Raw genomic sequence first — 19963 nt, forward strand, 5'->3', positions numbered from 1 at the left:
GGAGGTTGTTTGGAAAAAAACAAATTACATGAAAGTGAATGGCAGAAGTCCATGACTGAGGAGTACGTAAGAGGGATCATTAAGCTATTGCCAACGACAGCCCTGTATTTATTTTATTGATTTATAGAGTGTCTTATCTCACAATTAATTGGCCTTCAGAGAACTTGACATTTAAATAGCTGACAAGGTCCAGTGCATGAAATCCTTGGCCACAGCATCAAAAAGATGCACTACTTAAATGCTCATGGCCCTGGGTCACCAAGTACAGAATAGCTCACCTGGCTGCGTTATTATTTTTTATTATTAGGCCAACTTCTTTCTTTTGGCCTAGGAATATGCAAGTTCTTGTGCTGACACAGCTGATCCAACAGCCAGGCTCTTCTTATGCTCTGATGTTGGGGTGGAGAACTTAGGAACCTAGGAAGCTGACCCACCCCAGGTCAGGCAGTTTGGCTATCTCGCTGGATATTGTCTGTTTTGACTGGCAGTGGCTCTCCTACCGAAGTCTTCCCCTTCCCCTTCTACTGGAGTTGCCAGCAATTGAGGTTATTGCTCTCCACTCCAAAATTTGCCTCATACCGTGTCAGACTAATGGTCTGTGTACCTTAGTGTTGACTGCAACTGCCTTCCCTGGTCTTGGACTCCAAGGTCCCATCAGCTGCAGTCATCCTTGCCCCATGGTCAAGGAAGTTGGGTGTTGGTATTCCAAAGCATCTGGAGGGCACGTGGTTGGGGAAGTCTGGTCTACATTGGCTGGCAGTGGCTCTCTAAGGGTTAATAGGAATCTTTTCAAATCCCTTGCCTACCTAGAGTCATAGAATTCTAGATTTGGAAGGAACCCAAAGGACCATCTCGTTCAAGTCTCCGCAATGCTGGACTCTCAGCTAAGAGGTGCCCGGCATTGATCCTCAGGTCTTCTGCTTGCAAAGTATCTGCTGCCCAAGTTCCTGCTATGTTCTGTTCTTTATGTTTCCTTGTTGCAACAAAGCTTTACCATAAAACACATTAAGGCGCTCCAACTTAAAAAAAAATACAATAAACATAGATTTGTTGCCTTGGAGGCATTAAAAAAACCCAAATGCTAAGTCCTAAGAGACCATTTTTACATCATTGGGCATTGAGTTAAAATATCCCCACACCCTGGGTTAAAAGTATTCAGTAATTTATAATTTTATGGTCAACTTTGAGTTATGAGGTGGTGAAACCTCAATAATGTGACCGGGAGACTAATTAGGCAATAATGGCTGCCCAGCACACTTCTGAAGCATCCTGCTTTTCGTCCCCCTTTAGCAGAGAGCGCAACAGTAGCACAGCAGCTGGTCTCAAGTAGAAATAAAACAGGACTGCGTCGAGCTCCTTATCTTTTAGCTATATTTATTTACATTCCTGGGGATTAAGCTGACATGCTCTCTCCAGCCGGGAAAACGAGCGGAGGTTGCCTCGCTAGACGAATTCATTTTATGAAAAATTCGTCTAGCAAATCGCGGTTTCCCATAGGAATGCATTGAAATTCAATTAATGCGTTCCTATGGGCAAAAAAAAAATTCAAAAAAATTTCAATGCATTCCTATGGGATTTGCTAGACGAATTTTCCGTTATAAGAAAAGACCCGTGGAACGAATTAAATTCGTCTAGCGAGGCAATTAAGAAGAACAGGAAGAGAACTCCACCTTTCGTACAGAGTTATTTATACAAGCTCATGCATTCCCAGCATTCTCAGTGACAGAACATAATATCCTGTGTATAATTTAACTCCTTCATACCAACAAAAAGTTTTATTAAAAGTAAAGTGATCCCTGGAGTAACTACAAAAGCATTACATCAAGATTAGATTATGAAATGGCTCCACAGCCTCCTACATATTAAGGAAAAATAAATATTTTAATTCAGAACTGCAGTTTTTCTCCTGCTAGAAATGATTGCAAAAATTATCTCACTCTGAAATTGTGCTAAACTGAAGGTGCTCATTTGGCATCACAGGAGACAAATTGGGCCCCTGAAGCAGTTTTATCTTGCTTCATGTTACACTTCCATATTTTAATCTAGGAGTGGGAGAAAAAAGGCTTGGACTATAAGGAAAGAGGGGACACCCCATGTTTTCCCAGTTGCTGTGATGTTCGGGCTGGAGAATGCTTATGAAGCTCCCGAATGATCACCCAGGAGGGGGAGAACATGCCAGTAGGGCATGTGTCTCTGCCAGGGTCCTACTCATAAGTAGGCCTTATCCTGACAGCATCAATAGGAGTATAGCATCTAGATCAAGGGAAGTAATAGTACCCCTGTATTCTGCTCTGGTCAGACCTCACTTGGAGTACTGTGTCCAGTTCTGGGCACCACAGTTCAAGAAGGATACTGACAAGCTGGAACGTGTCCAGAAGAGGGCAACCAAAATGGTCAAAGGCCTGGAAACAATTCCTTATGAGGAACGGCTTAGGGAGCTGGGTATGTTTAGCCTGGAGAAGAGAAGGTTAAGGGGTGATATGGTAGCCATGTTCAAATATATAAAAGGATGTCATATAGAGGAGGGAGAAAGGTTGTTTTCTGCTGCTCCAGAGAAGCGGACACGGAGCAATGGATTCAAGCTACAAGAAAGAAGATTCCACCTAAACATTAGGAAGAACTTCCTGACAGGAAGAGCTGTTCAACAGTGGAATTTGCTGCCAAGGAGTGTGGTGGAGTCTCCTTCTTTGGAGGTCTTTAAGCAGAGGCTTGACAGGCATATGTCAAGAATGCTTTGATGGTGTTTCCTGCTTGGCAGGGGGTTGGACTGGATGGCCCTTGTGGTCTCTTCCAACTCTATGATTCTATCTTCTAAAGTTTGAGCAAATAGTGATGTGCAGCTAAAACAATGCCATCATTCTAGGGCAAATTCTGCATTTCCCACCTTGAGATGTAGGAATGGAAAAGTCTGCTATACTGTACCTGCAATCCTAGGTGCCAAGAATCAGACTTCCCCAGGGGTGAAGAAATTGCACAACCACACAAACCCTTTTGTTCTTATGGGCCCCCTCCATGCTCTTGTCTTGTCCACTCCTCCTCTGCATTCCTATGCTCCCCTCCCTTCCCTCTCCATTGTTAAAATGTCAGGCATGATCCAACCAAAGTTACACATTCTACCCTGGAAAGTTTGGTGCAATACAGCTGCTGTTCAGGGAAGAATCCTTTCTGGCTTTAGTCCTCATATTCTCTCTCTCTCTCTCTCTCTCTCTCTCTCTCTCTCTCTCTCTCTCTCTCACACACACACACACACACACACACACACACACACACACACACACAATGGGAAAAGCTTACCAAGTGGCTCTCAGACAGGACAAAAGGAAATAAAAGTCAATTTGTTCTTATCTGGGAAAACACTGCTTTGTTGGTGGGGAACTGAGGAGTGCTGCATATATGCACCTACATGAAATCAGTTTTCAACTAGTCTCTGGTACACAAGGGCTTTTTCCAGGGCTTTCTCTTTGTGTGTCTGACCTAAGAGAAGACCTGAGAAGAGTGAAGCTGGTCTGAGCACTGTAGCAACTGCCCCTTGGAGTTCTGAGGCAGTTAGAATGCAGCCTGCTTTGAATGCTCGGAACAACACAAATCAATATCAATGACCAGGGTACTGGTCATTTGGAACATTTGGCAACTGCTTGGAGGCAGTATGCTTTTGAATACCAGTATGATTCTGGCACTTTTAAAAGACACTTTTTTGTTAGATGTAAGCTTATGCAAAGATTGGATACAAAATGTGGAAATAAACACTCCAAGCTGCCAGTTCCAAAGGAATGAGGGAGCAAGATTTGAAATAGACAAACAAATATTTAGTTGTTTCCATTGGGTTTGAACACCACTTTGAATTACAGCAACTTGATTCAGTAGTGCTGGTGGATCAGACTAAGGACCCATTAGTCCAGCATCCCTTTATAGCAATTCTGTGGGGACAGGCAAGTATTATCTCCATATTGCAGTGTGGCAGAGGTGTGGAGACGTTCGATACGGTGAAATAACGGTGAAATAATTTCTTGCTTAAGTTAAGACCACTCTGTAAATTCATGGTGAGGGGGATATTTGAGTCAGAGGTTTCTCAGCTCCTTGGTTGCTTTCCTGGTCACCCGAATATCAATTCTCCCTACTGTCGCTGGTCCCCAGGATAGACTCTTTTGAGATTCGCTGATTTTCATGTGCTGTGGACTCGTCATATTTGTCTGTAGATTTAGAAAAGTGCTCTACAAAGATTTTTTCTGCACCTGCTCGTCGGGATTCCTTCCCTTATAAAACGTGGGACATCCTGCATTCCAAAGCAGATTCCCTATTTTAACCCCCGAATGCAGCGGTAGAGCATATGCCTGCGCTGCCTGGGGGGCAGGTAGTGCCCTCCCAGGTGCAGAATAGCCACTCGGGTGCACAGAGTGGTGTGGCGCCCTGCAGCCGGGGACGGACATTCTGCACGCCGCCTGCACGCGACTCCCTAGCCTTCCCCAAGCTTGGGGGGAAGGGAGGAATGCTGTCGGCAAAGTGGTGCAGCTCCCCGCTTCCCCCAACAGCTCGGGGTAGACTTGGGAGTGGCGGGTGGGCGGTGTGCCAAATGTCACCCCTCTCAGTGAAGACACCCAGGGCAATCCACCCCCTCTGTCCCCCCTTCCTCTGCCCCTGCCTTCTGCATGCGAAGTTAAGTGCTCCATCACTGAGTGATGGCCCTTCCCTTAAAAATAATAAGATCCTCCAGTCCTTAAGTTCTGAAGAAACTGCCAATTTGACTAGGAAATGAGGAAGGTGCCTTATGCAGAGTCCGACTCTTTATCCATCTAGCTCTGTATTGCCTACATTGATTGGCAGCTCTCCAGGGATTTAGACAGGGGACATTCCCAGCCCCCCCCCCACATGCTGGAGATTGAACCTCTGGCATGCAAAACAAGTCCCCTTCCAGTGAGCTGAGGCTCTTCCCCTGATGAGAGTAGTACAGAATGCCAGAATAACTGTCTTATACCAAGTCAGACCATTGGTTCATTGAACCATTGTCTGACACTACACTGAATGGCAGCTCTCCAGGGTTTCAGCCAGGAAGTCTTTCTCAGCCCTTTCCGGAGATGCCACAGGGGACTGAACCTGGGACTGCGCTGCGGGCACAGAAACCTGCCCTGCCACTGAGCTTTGGCTTTGCAAAACAAACTCTCAAAGTACACATTGATGTATAAATTGGAAAGAAAGATCCACTTTGGGGTGCATTTGCCATTAGAAGCCAGGGCCTGTAATTTGAAAGAAACTGACCTTTAGATATAAACATGAGTGTTTTCCGAATATTTATAAAGTGGCATCAGCATTTCTAAACACACACACACACACACACACACACACACCATTTAAGGACCTGGTAAAGAAATGCTGTCAGAAGGAAAAGGATGTTTGCAAATTACTGTAATTTCCTGAGATTATAGAGGAAGTTCATCCACTGAAGTCTTAAAAGGTACCTGTATTGCTTTGGAGAGAAGTAAACATGTTTTGAACAATCAAGTTCAATGTTAGATGCCCAGAAAAGCTGGCAGTGTCTTTGTGCATGTACTTTTGGTTTCAAATGGGACCAGGTTTCAGGACTGTGAAGGGGGGGCACACAATATTAGGCTGTCATTTTTCTGCAGATAAATTGTTTTAGTGTGATTGGATTTGGATTAACCTCAGGCTGCACTCGATGGAACGCAGCAATGCAAAAACAAAAAAACAAAAGGAAACCTGGTAACTTTTGTCTGTTCAAGTTTCCAAGGCTGCAAAATAGGTCTTTGGGATTTTGAAATTATAGTTTCTCCAAAGCAATGAACCTCTCAAAGTTTCCTGCTAATTTTAGCTTCCTCTTTGTAGGATTCCGCTCTTGGGTGCCTTCTGTACAGAGCCCTGGAGACAGGGAGTGACTCAGCTGAGGCCGACAGCAGCACTTGGCCAATGCCTCAAGTGGCCTTTCCATGTTATGTGATCAGTGGAGGTGGTAGATTATTTATTTCTGACACAAGATTTGTATACCACTTAATCAAAAAGCCCTCCAAGTGGTTTACAGAAAACTGTATTTTAAAACTCATTTAAAAATACTGATTAAAAACTGCTGTTAAAAACAAGTTGACATAGTATCCCAAAAAATCAGCCAGCATTCTTCTTCTTCTGACAGCACTGAGGCATTCAACATTGAACATGAGAGATGTAACCGTATGTTGTAGAGCCAGCAGGGTGAGGTGGTCAGAGTCGCAGACTAGGACATGGGAGATCACGGTTCAAATTTCCACTTGGCCATGAAGCTCACTGGGTGACCTTGGGCCAGTCACTGCCTCTCAGCCTAGCCTACCTCACAGGGTTGTTGTGAGGATAAAATGAGGTGGAGAACTATGGAAGCCACCTAGAACTCCTTGGGAGAAAGCTGGGATATAAACTCAATCATTTTTTGGCAGATTTCAATCTGTTTGCTTAACTAGACTGGCTCCAGTATTTGTGGGGGGGGGGAGATGCTCATAAAAGGTTATCTCCTGTCTCAGTTGGCCTTGATAGCTTTATCTCAGGGGTCAGCAGGGGGACAGTTCACTGTCCCTCAGACCTTGTGGGGGGCCAGACTATATTTTTTGGGGGGGATTCCTATGCCCCACAAATAACCCAGAGATGCATTTTGTTATTGTCCTTATTTTGTATTTTCCAAATGTAAAAGGAATAAAATCCCATCTGAACTGGATCCAACCTCTGTTTCTTTACTTTTTCTCTTAATAGTCAGACTCAAATTCAGCACTAAGCAGCCTTGAGGTTTGTTTTTAAAAGTTCCTCTTTTGTTTGTCTACAGCTCTCAGTCTCAGGCTCACAGACAGACACATTCTTTTGTATTGTGACGTCACAAAGGCGGCTAGCCGATCCTTCCTTTGACCCGACTCCAAGTTCACAGGGGGGGGTTCCCCTTGTCAAATCACAGTCTTTTGCAGAAATTTAAGTACACTTTATCTTTTCCCCTTACTCTGCATCAGGAAAAAGTTTTTTTTAATAGTAAATTTCTGGGCTTTCCATAGCTTTACTGCATCGTCCATTACTCAATTGGGGGGGCTGACTTCCCTTTTAAGCCTCCTCCCAGCGCCAAATTCTCAGTCCAAATCGTAAAATTTTAACTTACTTGGTCCAGATCTAATCTTTTTACAGGAAGAATCCGGCGCTTGCAGGCTGTAGGCACGGAGCTTTGCTTCATGGAGGTAACGATGGCACCAAAAATGGCTCCCGCGACTGCCACTCTGCTGGCTCTCAGGGGTTCTAACGAGCTCCCGGGCAGCGGAGGATTCGCCTTTGGGGCTCTGCCGGGCTATTTCGCCCCCGGGACGCTCTACCCGGGGTTCTTGTGGGGATCCGCGTGGCTCCCGCGGAATTCCCCCCCTCCGCGATGCCAGAAACCTCGGAGCTCGAGGTTTCTGCGCCTCTCCACCAGCGCGGCAGACCGGAAGTGCAAAACAGACCACTTTTTAAATGTTAGGAGAGTCAAGAGACAAGGCTGAGATTTTGGGGTTAGACCTGGAGGGCTGGATAGAATTCAATTGTTTGCAGCTACTTTGGTGTCTTTCATTCATGCATAACAAGGTCCTTCCTGGAGGACCCTTTTATCTGCCTGATTTATTTTTTAAAGGTAGATTTATGAGGAGCCATCACCTTATCAGTGTCTTTGCCCCAGGATTTTCTCTTCATTGGAAGAATTATGCTTACCCTTTGCTCTTAAAAAGGCTCTTGGATTCCAGGCATTCTCCCAGCAAGGCTTTCATAAGACTGCAGATATAAGAGGTTGATGCTGCCCTTCCCTTTCAGAACCCCTGGAAATAATTGTAGCAACTGCATACAGTGGTACCTCGGTCTACGAACAGCCTAGTTCACGAACTATTCGGAACACGTCAAAACCAGAAGAAGGTGTTCCAGTTTGTGAACTTTTTTTGGAATCCAAATATACTCCATTCTGGGGTGCACTTCTGTTTTGAGTGCCACACTTCCATTATCCAGCAGCGGAGAAGGGGGTCATCACGGCGTTTCCCACAGAAGCAAGGGAGGGATGCTCGTCCGCTGCCGCCGTCCTCCACCCCTGCTCTGTTTTCCCTCCCTGCCGCAAATCTCTTGCTAGCATCGCTGTTACAACCACATGCGGAACCATTCCATTCCAATCCTTTCCATTTCATTTCCAGCACCCGTCACTACAGCCACCGCTAACCACGCGCCCACACACGCCCTTTTCTCACCCGTTGCAAAGGCTACCGAGGTGCCATGTTCGCTACACACACTTTTTAATTGCCAGTGCTCCTTCGCATCTCATTGTCAACTCTTCCTGCTCTGAGGCTGCCTCGCTGGCCACATTTTTCTTTTTCCTTTTCATGGGAGGACCCATGCAGTCTCCCTCTCTCTGATGCCGAGATGCTCCTTTACAATGTCCCCCATCTCCGCTTCCTAATGCTGAGTGAGGGAAGGCCGTGCCGAGAAGGCATGTCGCTGCCGCTCCCTGGCGCTGGGTCCCTCTGCCACCGCCATTGCTGCAGCATCAACACCCCCCTTCTCCGCTTCCTGGTGCTGAGTGAGGGGAGGCTGTGCTGCCGCAGCAACCTCCCCCGGTACCGGGTGTCGCCCACGGCCGCCGTGCCAGCCCTGAAGAAGGTGAGGAAGGGACACTGGGTGAGGGGAGGGGAGGGATCCTGGGCAGGGCAGAGAAGCTGACTAGCTCCTCTGAGAGATAACTTTTGCTTCCCTTTCCTCCCCTCCCCACTTGAACTTCACGCACCCCATTAGATAGTAAAAATCATGTTAAATTGCTGTTTTAGGGGTTGTTTTTTAAAAGTCTGGAATGGATTAATCCATTTTGCATTACTTTCTATGGGAAAGCATGCCTTGGTTTAAGAACACTTTGGTTTAAGAACGGACTTCCGGAACGGATTAAGTTCATAAACCAAGGTACCACTGTATTGATATTTTAAGCATTGTGCCCCCTCCCCCCCCCCTCACTCCCAAGTATCTGCTGGTGAAGAGGCAGCAGAGGAGGGCCAGGCAAGAAAGAAATGTGGGAGTGCTTTATTTATTTATTGGTCAATAGAACTTCTGGACTACCTTTCAGCCAAATGGGTCCTTTTATGTAATACAAACAGACAGAGCCAGAATGAAATTTGATTGTTCACTTGATATTTGCATGCCACTTTTCCAACAACCGAGTTGAGCTCAAAGCACTTCATGAGAATATTAAAGGACTGACAAATGAATAAATCCTTCCTAATACAGAACACACATACACAAAATAAGGCTACAACAAGGATCAAATGAATCAAAGCAATAATAGTACAATAAATACAACAAATGAATCAAAATGGTGGCCAACGAGATGCCTGTGAGGAACCAGCAAGCCGGACCCAAGCACAAGAGCCCCTCCCCCTCCTGTGGCTTCCAGCAACTGGCATTCAGGAGCAGGGCTGCCTCCAACTGTGGAGGGTGAGCATAGCTCTCATGGCTAGGGGCCATCGGCAGCCCTCTCCTCCATTAATTTGTCTAATTATCTCTTAAAGGCATCCAATTTGGTGGCCATCACTGCCTTCTGGGGGAGTAAGTTCCATAGTTAAGCCACATGCTGTGTGAAGAAGTACTTTATCTTATCTGTCCTGAATCATCAAACATTCAACTTCATTGTATGTCCATGAGTTCCAGTCTTAAGAGAGAAAGAGAAAAGCTTTCTGCATTTCCCCCTTGCCATGCATAACTTCATAAATTGTGATTAATTGAATAAATGGAGTGCATTCTGATGTTTAATTATGCTTTATTTGGTCTGCCATCTTGATCCCACATGGTGCTTGGAGTCTAAAGGTAAATGGAGATCTCAACCTCCCGCTTGGGAAGCCTCATGCAGAGTTGGCCAACAATCTCTTCAGAGGCATCCCAACGGGTGCAGGTTGGGCTTGTCATGCCAAATTTGGCAATGTCCTACCAAATGGGGTTACAATATCTTCAGAGGCATCCTAATCAGTGCAGTTTGGATCTGTCACACCAAAAAATGGTTATACCACAGTAATGTTTTGGTCTGCCATCTTGATTCAAAATGGCGGCTGGTTGCCCAACATCAATGAAAACTGCTTATTCCACCTTGGGAATCCTAACACATGGAGAACAGAAGGACAAATCATTTTCCAAAATATATAGTAGATAAGGGCGACTAATATATACAGATAGAAATTGCTTTTTTTCTGGACACAGAAATGTGTTGTGTTTGGAACAGAGCACAGCTGCTTGTGAGACAAGTTCCCAGTGGTCTGTGGTGGGGTTTTGTGTTACTGAATTAAAAGGGTGCGCTGGTCTAGGTTTGTGATTTGTTTTGTTTTACATGGTGGACTGCTGCACTGTTGAAACAAAGCATTATTTCCAGTTCTTTGGTTGCTGAGGCTCACAAGACCCTTGTCCTCATTTCAAGCACTTGAAAAAGAGATGGATGTTAATTAAGATTTGTCAATGAGAGGAGGAGGAGGTTGAGAGAAAACATAATTTATGTCTTTAATTTTCCAAATGTTTCTCTTCTCCGTCTTGCGCCACTTAACTTTAGGAATAGTGGCCTTTAATTAGGTACAGTGGCAGCTATAGAGGGTGATTCACTTTGCATGCCAGGGGTGTAATATATCAGGTTATATGCCCACAAGTCCTGTAAAATAAGTATGGGAGCAATTTTATAATTATGCTGTGGGTGGGTGGGTGGGTGGCCCCAGATTAATTCTGAAAATGGGAAAAAGAAGATGGGGGAGGGGAGCAGTCTGTTATTTCAGATACAGGTATCAGTATTTTGAGGGAAATGTGGATCAGAATCCTCCCCCCCCCAAAAAAAAACCCATAGGATGATGATATAGCATGACAAAACATCAATCTGAGGCATTTTGGTGAAGGAAACCCATGGAGTTGAGGAAACTCCACAAAAAGGGGGAGAAATAACACTCCCCCCCCCATCTAGAAACTTTTGAAATGCTTTTGAAAGTCAAAAACAAGTTGACTTTATGAAGTTACTTTCAGCTGCACCAGGGCCACTGGTCCAGTGAGCTCAGTACTATTTGCTCTGACCTGATGACAGCTTGGCAAGGGCTCAGGCAGAGAAGGGTCTCCCCCCCCCCAGCCTCCTGTGATCCTTGTAACTGGAGGTATCAGGGGTTGAACCTAGGGGTCTTGTGCATTCAAAGTATGGGCTCTACCACTGAGCTGTGGTCTCTGAGCATTTGTCCTCTGTCGTTGTTGTTTAGTCGTTTAGTCGTGTCCAACTCTTCGTGACCCCATGGACCATAGCACACCAGGCACTCCTGTCTTCCACTGCCTCCCGCAGTTTGGTCAAACTCATGTGCATTTGCTATTCTGAAAAAGGGAATCTAGAAGCCTGATGGGTGTAGAGCCTATTATGCATGTTGGCCCAAGAATGAGCCTATGCCCAATAAATTTGTTAGTGTTAAAGGTGCCACAATAATCTTTTGGGGTTTTTTATTGCAGGAGAGTTGATATAATTAGAAAAAGACTCAAGGGTGCCTCTCCAGCATGCAGCCAGGAAAACCCCACATGGGAATGAAAGATGGGCTGTGAGCATTCCATGGCTCCCCTTCACACCTTTGAACATAGTTGTTTCATAGAATCACAAAACTGAAGAGTTCTAGTCCATCTAGTCCAGCCTCCTAAAATGCAGGAATCACAGCTAAATTTACAATATTTTTTTCCACTTTTCAGACAGTTTTTGCCTCCCAAAGCAATTTCAATTAATGGAGGGCTGCTTACAGATTTATCTGGCTCACAGACACATACCAGGGAAGGGGGTGTCTCTAGAAAATCAAATCGTAGCCAGGAACATTGCAGAATTATGCTTGCAGAATTTCATTGACTAATAATAAATAAGAAAGAGTTGCTGCTGGAATTCTTTTGTGACCACGATACAAATCTGCATTTTCCTTTTTCCGTTTTTAGGAGCCTTATACTTCTTATTTTTCCTACGGGTTGGTGCCGCATTTGTTTCTGAGGAATGAGAGGGTTATGTGCAGTGTAAATTGGACAGACCTAATAAAGACCCACATCAAGCAGATAACCATTGACAGCATTTATTATCCAATCTGCTGGAAATGTTTTTAGCACCCATCGTCTGTCTTGCTTTGATAAGGAGTGACATTATTGCTCTCTCTCTCTCTCTCTCTCTCTCTCTCTCTCTCTCTCTCTCTCTCTCTCTCTCTCTCCCCCTTGCAGGACCTGTTGTTTAGCGTCTGTGCTCTCAATATCATCTCCACTATTGTCTGTGCTCTGGCCACCGCAATGTGCTGCATGCAGATGGTCTCCTCTGACATTCTGCAAATGGTAAGTGAATTCCAACAAGAGAATGTGCTGTTATGCGTCTATAGAATCATAGAGTTGGAAGAGACCACAAGGGCCATCCAGTCCAACCCCCTGCCAAGCAGGAAACACCATCAAAGCATTCTTGACATATGCCTGTCAAGCCTCTGCTTAAAGACCTCCAAAGTAGGAGACTCCACCACACTCCTTGGCAGCAAATTCCACTGCCGAACAGCTCTTACTGTCAGGAAGTTCTTCCTAATGTTTAGGTGGAATCTTCTTTCTTGTAGCTTGAATCCATTGCTCTGTGTCCGCTTCTCTGGAGCAGCAGAAAACAACCTTTCTCCCTCCTCTATATGACATCCTTTTATATTTTTGAACATGGCTGTCATATCACCCCTTAACCTTCTCTTCTCCAGGCTAAACATACCCAGCTCCCTAAGCCGTTCCTCATAAGGCATTGTTTCCAGGCCTTTGACCATTTTGGTTGCCCTCCTTTGGACATGTTCCAGCTTGACAATATCCTTCTTGAACTGTGGTGCCCAGAACTGGACACAGTACTCCAGGTGAGGTCTGACCAGAGCAGACCTCTATCTCTTCCCTCTTGCCTTGGTGTATCCATGCAGTATTGAAGGGGCTCACCAAGGGGCAAGTCCAGATTCTCTTTTCAGGGGTTTTGTGTTTGTTTGTTTGTTTGTTTGTTTGTTTGTTTGTTTGTTTGTTTACCACTATGTCATAAAGAACACCAAAGTTAACAGCAATAAAACTGTATAATGGAAACCATATTAAAAAAGGTAAAAACAGGCATCAATTTACCATCATTGAAGGATATATTCTTAATTGGCTGCATAGGCCTGGAGCAATGGAAAAGTTATCAGCTGGCATTTAAAAGTTGGCAGAGAAGACACACACTGAATCTCTATCGGCAGAGCATTCTACATGACTGGGCCAATGTCAAATGAGCCTCACCAACTTGGGGAATGACCAACGATACTCCTGCAGATGATTTCATCAGCTGAGCTGTGATTCAGCATTTGATGGAAACTGTTGAATGCTGCTATTCTGTATTCATAGCTCCCATTTCCTCTTATGTAATCCAGCTGTCCCCAACCTGGTCCTCTCCAGATGTCCCTGGACTCACAACTTCCATCAGTCTCGGCCCTCATGGCAAATGACTCACCAGCCACCTCATTTGGCCCATGAGGCTTTTTTGGCTATGCTGTGCCCACCTGGCATTTTGGCCTGCAGGGGTGGGGGAAGTCCAGACTGCCAGCTAAGGTAGGATACCTCCTCCAATCAGCCCCCAATCTCCTCCAGTCAGCAGGGCTCAACTTAGAATAATAGATTCTAAGATTCTCCAAAGATCTGCACTGAACAAATAAATGCTGCATCTGACATGGTGCCTCCCAGCTGTTGTGGGAATCCAGCTGCCATCAGCCCAGCCAGCATGGTCAATGGTTAGGGATAATGAGAATTGTAATCCAAGGACAGCTGGAGGGCAATGTGGAAAGCACCACATTGGCCAGCCTTGCTCTGCTCTGATATAGCTTATGTGCAGCACATCAAACAGCAAAACAAGTGTGAATCAGCCGGGGGAGGAAGAAAATGGAATTGTTTGGCGATGGCTTATTTTTCAGCCCATTTATAAACTCTGCTGTTAACAAGGTAATTTTTAAGGTCCAGCTCAATAATTGATGGGAATGAGAGTAGAGAAAGTTCTGAGATTTTTGTGTGTGTGCGTGAAGGAACATGCTGAGCAGTGGGGGGAGGCGCTGAATCAAGTACTGTTGCTTTCCTTATCCATACCTTTATAGGTTTTTGCTCTGCATTTTTTCTTTTTCTTTTTGCTGCATGATAAAAAGTGCTGATAAAGGAGATCCCTCCATTTCCTCTGAAAATGAGCTTGAGCTGTTGTGCATGTTCCTAGCAAGTGTCCTTGTGAAAAGCACTCACTGAAACCTGGTGGGATGAGTCTCATGATTGGAATGTAGTAATAGAGGGATACAATCTATTTCCAAACAGGAAAGGAGGAGGAGTGGCGTTATACGTCAGGGATGTGTATATCTGTGAAGAGATCCAGGATTTAAAACTTCAAAGCCATATTGAGAGTATGTGGGTCAAAATTAAGGGAGAAAAATAACAGTGATCTCATTGTGGGAGTTTACTATAGATCCCCAAGCTAAACTGAGGACACAGATGAAGCCTTCCTGCAACAGATGACCAAGCATTCAAAAGGAAGTGAGATAGTATTAATGGGGGATTTCAACTATCCTGATATTTGTTGGATGTCAAACTCAGCCAAGAGCATAAGGTCGAACAGATTCCTCACTGGCCTTGCAGACAACTTCATTGTCCAGAAAGTGGGAGAAGCAACAAGAGGATCAGCCATTTTAGATCTGGTCCTAACCAACAGTGATGACCTGGTTAGTGGGGTAGAAGTGGCAGGATCATTAGATGGGAGTGACCATGCTCTTCTGGAGTTTATTATACAGCAGAAAGGAGCAACCAAGCATACTAAGACTCAAATTCTAGACTTTAAGAAAGCCGACTTCAGAAAACTTAGGGAAACGCTGGGTGAAATCCCATGGACAGAAATACTAAAAGGGACGGGAGTTCATGATGGTTGGGAGTTTGTTAAAAGGGAGATATTAAAAGCACAACTTCAGGCAATACCAATGAGACGGAAACATGGAAGGTGCCTAAAGAAGCCAGGGTGGCTATCTAAAGAACTTTTAACTGAGTTAAGATTTAAAAGGGATATGTACAAAAAATGGAAAAGGGGGGAAACCACCAGAGAGGAATTCAAACAAATATCCAGCACGTGTAGAGACAAAGTCAGAAAAACTAAGCACAGAATGAACTGAGGCTTGCTAGAGAGGTTAAAAGCAACAAAAAGGGCTTTTATGGGTATGTCCGTAGCAAAAGGAAGAACAAGGAAACAGTGGGGTCACTTAGAGGAGAAGATGGTGAAATGCGAACAGGGGACAGAGAAAGGGCAGAACTCCTCAATACCTTCTTTGCCTCAGTCTTCTCCAAAAAAGAAAACAATGCCCGACCTGAAGAATATGGAGCAGATGATTCAACAGGGGAAACACAGCCCCGAACAAGTATGGAGGTAGTACAAGAATACACAGGCAGAAATTTGTTGCCTTACTGAAACCTCTGTGAGCCAGACAGAAATCAAGCCAAGGGCCAACAATCTAGAATCATAGAATCATAGAGTTGGAAGAGACCACTAGGACCATCCAGTCCAACCCCCTGCCGAGCAGGAGACACCATCAAAGCATTCCTGACAGATGGCAGCCAAGCCTCCGCTTAAAGAAGGAGACTCCATCTGTTCAGTTGCCTTATAATTTCCAGAGAGACTGGACTTCCAACACTCCTCATGGAAGTGATATCTTAAATTCAGAATAATTTACACAAAAAATGTGGAGGATTTATAACTCTTATAACACTTTCATGGGGTTTTAATTTCACAGCTCTAGAAATAGGAATGCAATATTAGAGACAAGTGCAGGATGAAAGTTATTGGCGCTTCCTGCTGCTTAATCTTACAAAATACTTTCTTTTTAACAGCCCCACATAATTTTTCTACCAGAAGGAAGGGAATAGTTGCCTCAAATGACCCAGAGGACCTAGGAACTGAGTCCCAGAAAGATAGGGATCAAAATTGTAGGGACATCTGGGGGAAATGTGGAGACAGACTCGGGGGCAAGGCAAGCTATGGAATCAGGTAAGGAATCGGACAAAACAGTAGAGAGAAGAGGAGTGAAAGGTGGGAACAGATGAGTTTGCAGACAGGTGAGCGGTCTGAATGCACCATTGGTGTAAGGAAGACTAAGAGGCAAGGAGAGTGGAGGTCAAGAGCAGCATGTGTTACCCAGGGAGCAGGGAGTGGATGTTGGGAACCAGCAGAGAGAGCGCACAACCTACACACACAAACATCAAATATGTCCTTATTTCCTTTTTGTTACATAGGTAGAGAAAACAGTTACAAACTTTGAGAAAAATGATAAGGAAGACTCTACTATATATTTTAGGGGAATTTGTCCTCTACGTACCATATTGGCCCAAATATAAGCCACACTCGCAAATAAGCTGCACCTTTAAAATTCAAGGGGTAAAAAGAAAAGAAAGACAACACCCAAATATAAGCCACTTCCTTAAAATTCCCGGCACTGGTGAGCGCACTTCCCTGGTGCTCTCCCCTTATGGTTGTCCACCCGCAGCAGCATGAGTGTGGCACGCCCGCTTCCCAACTGGTTTGTGGTGCACTTCTCACTTGCTGCCCCTCACTAAGATCTATCCTCCTGTAATGGGTGGGAGGCAGTGGCGCCCCCAAAAAACTTTCTGGCTGAGCAGCGGTGCTTGCGGAGGAGCATAAGGTCGTGAATATAAGCCACACTTTAACTTTCCATGGTCGGAATTTGGGGGGAAAGTGTGGCTTATTTGGGGTCCAATACGGTATTTGGATGGCTCTTGAGATATTGTTGCCAACCTTGGGGTGAGGGTTCCTGAGGTGGGGCAGTGGGCTTTGTCCTCACTTGATTGGTGGATGCCATTTTGAATCAAGATGGTGACCAGAATGTGACTTTGGTGTGCCACTACCTGTGTTTGGTATAGGCTTGGTCACCTCTTGTGATATCATCACTAAACCTGCAATGAGGGTTCCCTAGATGAGATAGAAGACTCTGTTGTGTGACAAGTCAAAATTCACAAATTACACTATCCATTTAAAAATCACAATATTGTCGGTTTCTACAATTTCCTGTTGAGAAAGACAAAAAGAGAGAAAAACAAGTAATACAGTGGAGTAATAGTTACTTAGCATGGCATACTTTATGGGAGAAAGCACCTCTAAGCTAAAACTGTAAAAACCCAGCATAAATACTATATGAGATATACCAAGTCAATCACTGTCCTGAAATGTCCAATCAGTGACAAAGACTGCTACCTAAAAATGTAATGTTTTAATGTACGGTATTCCCTTTTTCTCTTGGTTTTAATGTATGTATTTTGTGGGACATTGGTCTGTTTGGTTGGTTGGTATATTGCAGGCATAGGCAAACTCGGCCCTCCAGATGTTTTGGGACTACAACTCCCATCATCCCTGGCCACTGGTCCTGTTAGCTAGGGATGATGGGAGTTGTAGTCCCAAAACATCTGGAGGGCCGAGTTTGTCTATGCCTGAGTATGTTGCTTTGGGTTGCCCTGGGCAAAAAAAAAAGATAATTAATAATAATTATTATTATTTCCAGGTGCATTTTCCAGGCAGCCACAGGCTTTGGGACGCTTGCTTCAATTCTCCCACGTTTGGTCCCAGATCTTGGTAGTGAGGAGGGCAGCTGATAGGCCCTGCTGAGGTCATGGGCCACTGACCTGTGGCCTCCTGTTGAAGCTGGGCATGGGTTCAGTCATTATCTTAACATACGTTATGCAGTGATTCCTTATTCATATACGGGTGTTCTTTGGAAATGCATTTTTGCCTTTTGCTCTGACTAGCGGCCAATGTGCTTTCTCCTGCTGTATGAACTTCCTAGAATCTACTGGGTACTATTCCTAATGCATCTTGAATATCCTGCTTGTATCACACAGTTCCTCCCGCAGAGGTCTCATTCTGCCAACCCTGACTGTATGACACCCCATGGGACTATCTTGGGGCACCAGACCTTGGATTTTGATGAGTTCATCCCTCCAGTTCCACCCCCACCCTACTACCCACCCGAGTACACATGCACTCCTGTGATAGAAGCACAAAGGTAAATGATTTCTTGGTTGTTGTTTAGTCGTGTCCGACTCTTCGTGACCCCATGGACCAGAGCAGGCATCCCCAAACTTTGGCCCTCCAGATGTTTTGGACTACAATTCCCATCATCCCTGACCACTGGTCCTCTTAGCTAGGGATCATGGGAGTTGTAGGACAAAACATCTGGAGGGCCGCAGTTTGGGGGTGCCTGGACCAGAGCATGCCAGGCACTCCTGTCTTCCACTGCCTCCCGCAGTTTGGTCAGACTCATGTTCGTAGCTTCGAGAACACTGTCCAACCATCTCGTCCTCTGTCGTCCCCTTCTCCTTGTGCCCTCAATCTTTCCCAGCACCAGGGTCTTTTCCAGGGAGTCTTCTCTTCTCATGATTTCTTTCGCCTGTGATTAACCATTCACACAAGAGACATGAATGAGCTGGTACTCAGCAAAGGGTTCTTGGTCTGCTGCTCTGTCCCTGACCCCAGACAGCAAAGAGGGATTCTTCCCGGGCTGCTGCTGGCTTTTAAAGATAGCCGCACGTTCAGTTCAAATATGCAGCATTTTCATTCATTCAGTACATATGTTCTTAGTAGGACTGTTCTTTAAGTTAAAAACAAGTCTTAGCTGATAAATCCTACAACATTTAGTTAATTCATTGAGTACAGTGTAATATGGCATGCCTTTGCAAGAAGCAGGCCATCTTTTGTCTTTAGATGACCCAAATGCATCAGAGCAGGAATAATATTGAAAGAGGCGTTCCCTCCTCTGGGTGAGTGAAAGGGAGATGCCTCTGCTAAGGTGTTGCTTGTCCTTTGCACTTTTAAGAAGTAGTTGCCTTAAAAAAAGAAATCAGATTTTTAATAGAAATGTCTGCCATCCAATTAATCAGGTCACATCTTTCATCTGAGCAAAAGTCGATTTAATGGATTGAACTGATTTGTTGATTAAATGTTAAAGCCCCAGTTATTGATGGCTTTATTACTGATTATTGTTGTCATTGTGTGTGTGTTTAGAGGGCTCCACCTGGACTTTCCTCACTCACCCTTTGGCGCTTTGTATGAGGTTGCCATCAACAGCCCTGGAATGCTCTATCCATCTGAGCTGCCCCCTCCCTATGAAGCAGTTATTGGACAAAGCCCAGCCAATCAGGTGAGAAAGACCACTAGTGGGAGGAATATTTATTTATTTATTTATATATTTATATATATGCTGCTATGTCATTTTTAAAAAACAAACAAAATCCAAGTGGTTTACAGCACTTGAAGGATGGGTGGGGGCTAACAGATTGAGGTTGAATCCTGACAAGACAGAAGTACTGTTTGTGGGGGACAGGAGGTGGGCAGGTGTGGAGACTCCCTGGTCCTGAATGGGGTAATTGTGCCCCTGAAGGACCAGGTGAACAGCCTGGGAGTCAATTTGGACTCACAGCTGTCCATGGAGGCATCTGTGTCCAGGGAAGCTGTCTACCAGCTCCATCTGGTACGCAGGATGAGACCCTACCTGCCCACGGACTGTCTCGCCAGAGTGCTGCATGCTCTGGTTATCTCTCGCTTTGACTACTGCAATGCGCTCTACGTGGGGCTACCTTTGAAGGTGACTCGGAAACTACAACTAATCCAGAATGTGCCGAAACCAAATAACATCGGTCTTGAAAGACCTACATTGGCTCCCAGTACGTTTCCGAGCACAATTCAAAGTGTTGGTGCTGACCTTTAAAGCCCTAAACAGTCTTGGTCCAGTATACCTGAAGGAACGTCTCCACCCTCATCGTTCTGCCCAGACACTGAGGTCCAGCGCTGAGGGCCTTCTGGTGGTTCCCTCATTGCAAGAAGCCAAGTTACAGGGAACCAGGCAGAGGGCCTTCTCGGTAGTGGCACTCACCCTGTGGAACACCCTCCCATCAGATGTCAAAGAGAAAAACAACTACC

The 19963-nt window shown here is 45.1% G+C and overlaps 1 protein-coding gene across 1 annotated transcript in view; it reads left to right on the forward strand.

Moving 5' to 3' along the window:
• ENTREP2 (endosomal transmembrane epsin interactor 2) overlaps window positions 1-19963 on the forward strand; it is a 156784-nt gene that overhangs the window by 130110 nt on the left and 6711 nt on the right. Inside the window, exons 5-7 of the mRNA XM_035131777.2 lie at window positions 12208-12315; window positions 17887-18050; window positions 19049-19184. Of these exons, the coding sequence (XP_034987668.2) occupies window positions 12208-12315; window positions 17887-18050; window positions 19049-19184 (408 nt within the window). The remainder of the gene's footprint in view (window positions 1-12207; window positions 12316-17886; window positions 18051-19048; window positions 19185-19963) is intronic.

The sequence above is a fragment of the Zootoca vivipara genome, chromosome 14, assembly GCF_963506605.1.
Source record: "Zootoca vivipara chromosome 14, rZooViv1.1, whole genome shotgun sequence".
Lineage (NCBI taxonomy): Eukaryota > Metazoa > Chordata > Lepidosauria > Squamata > Lacertidae > Zootoca > Zootoca vivipara.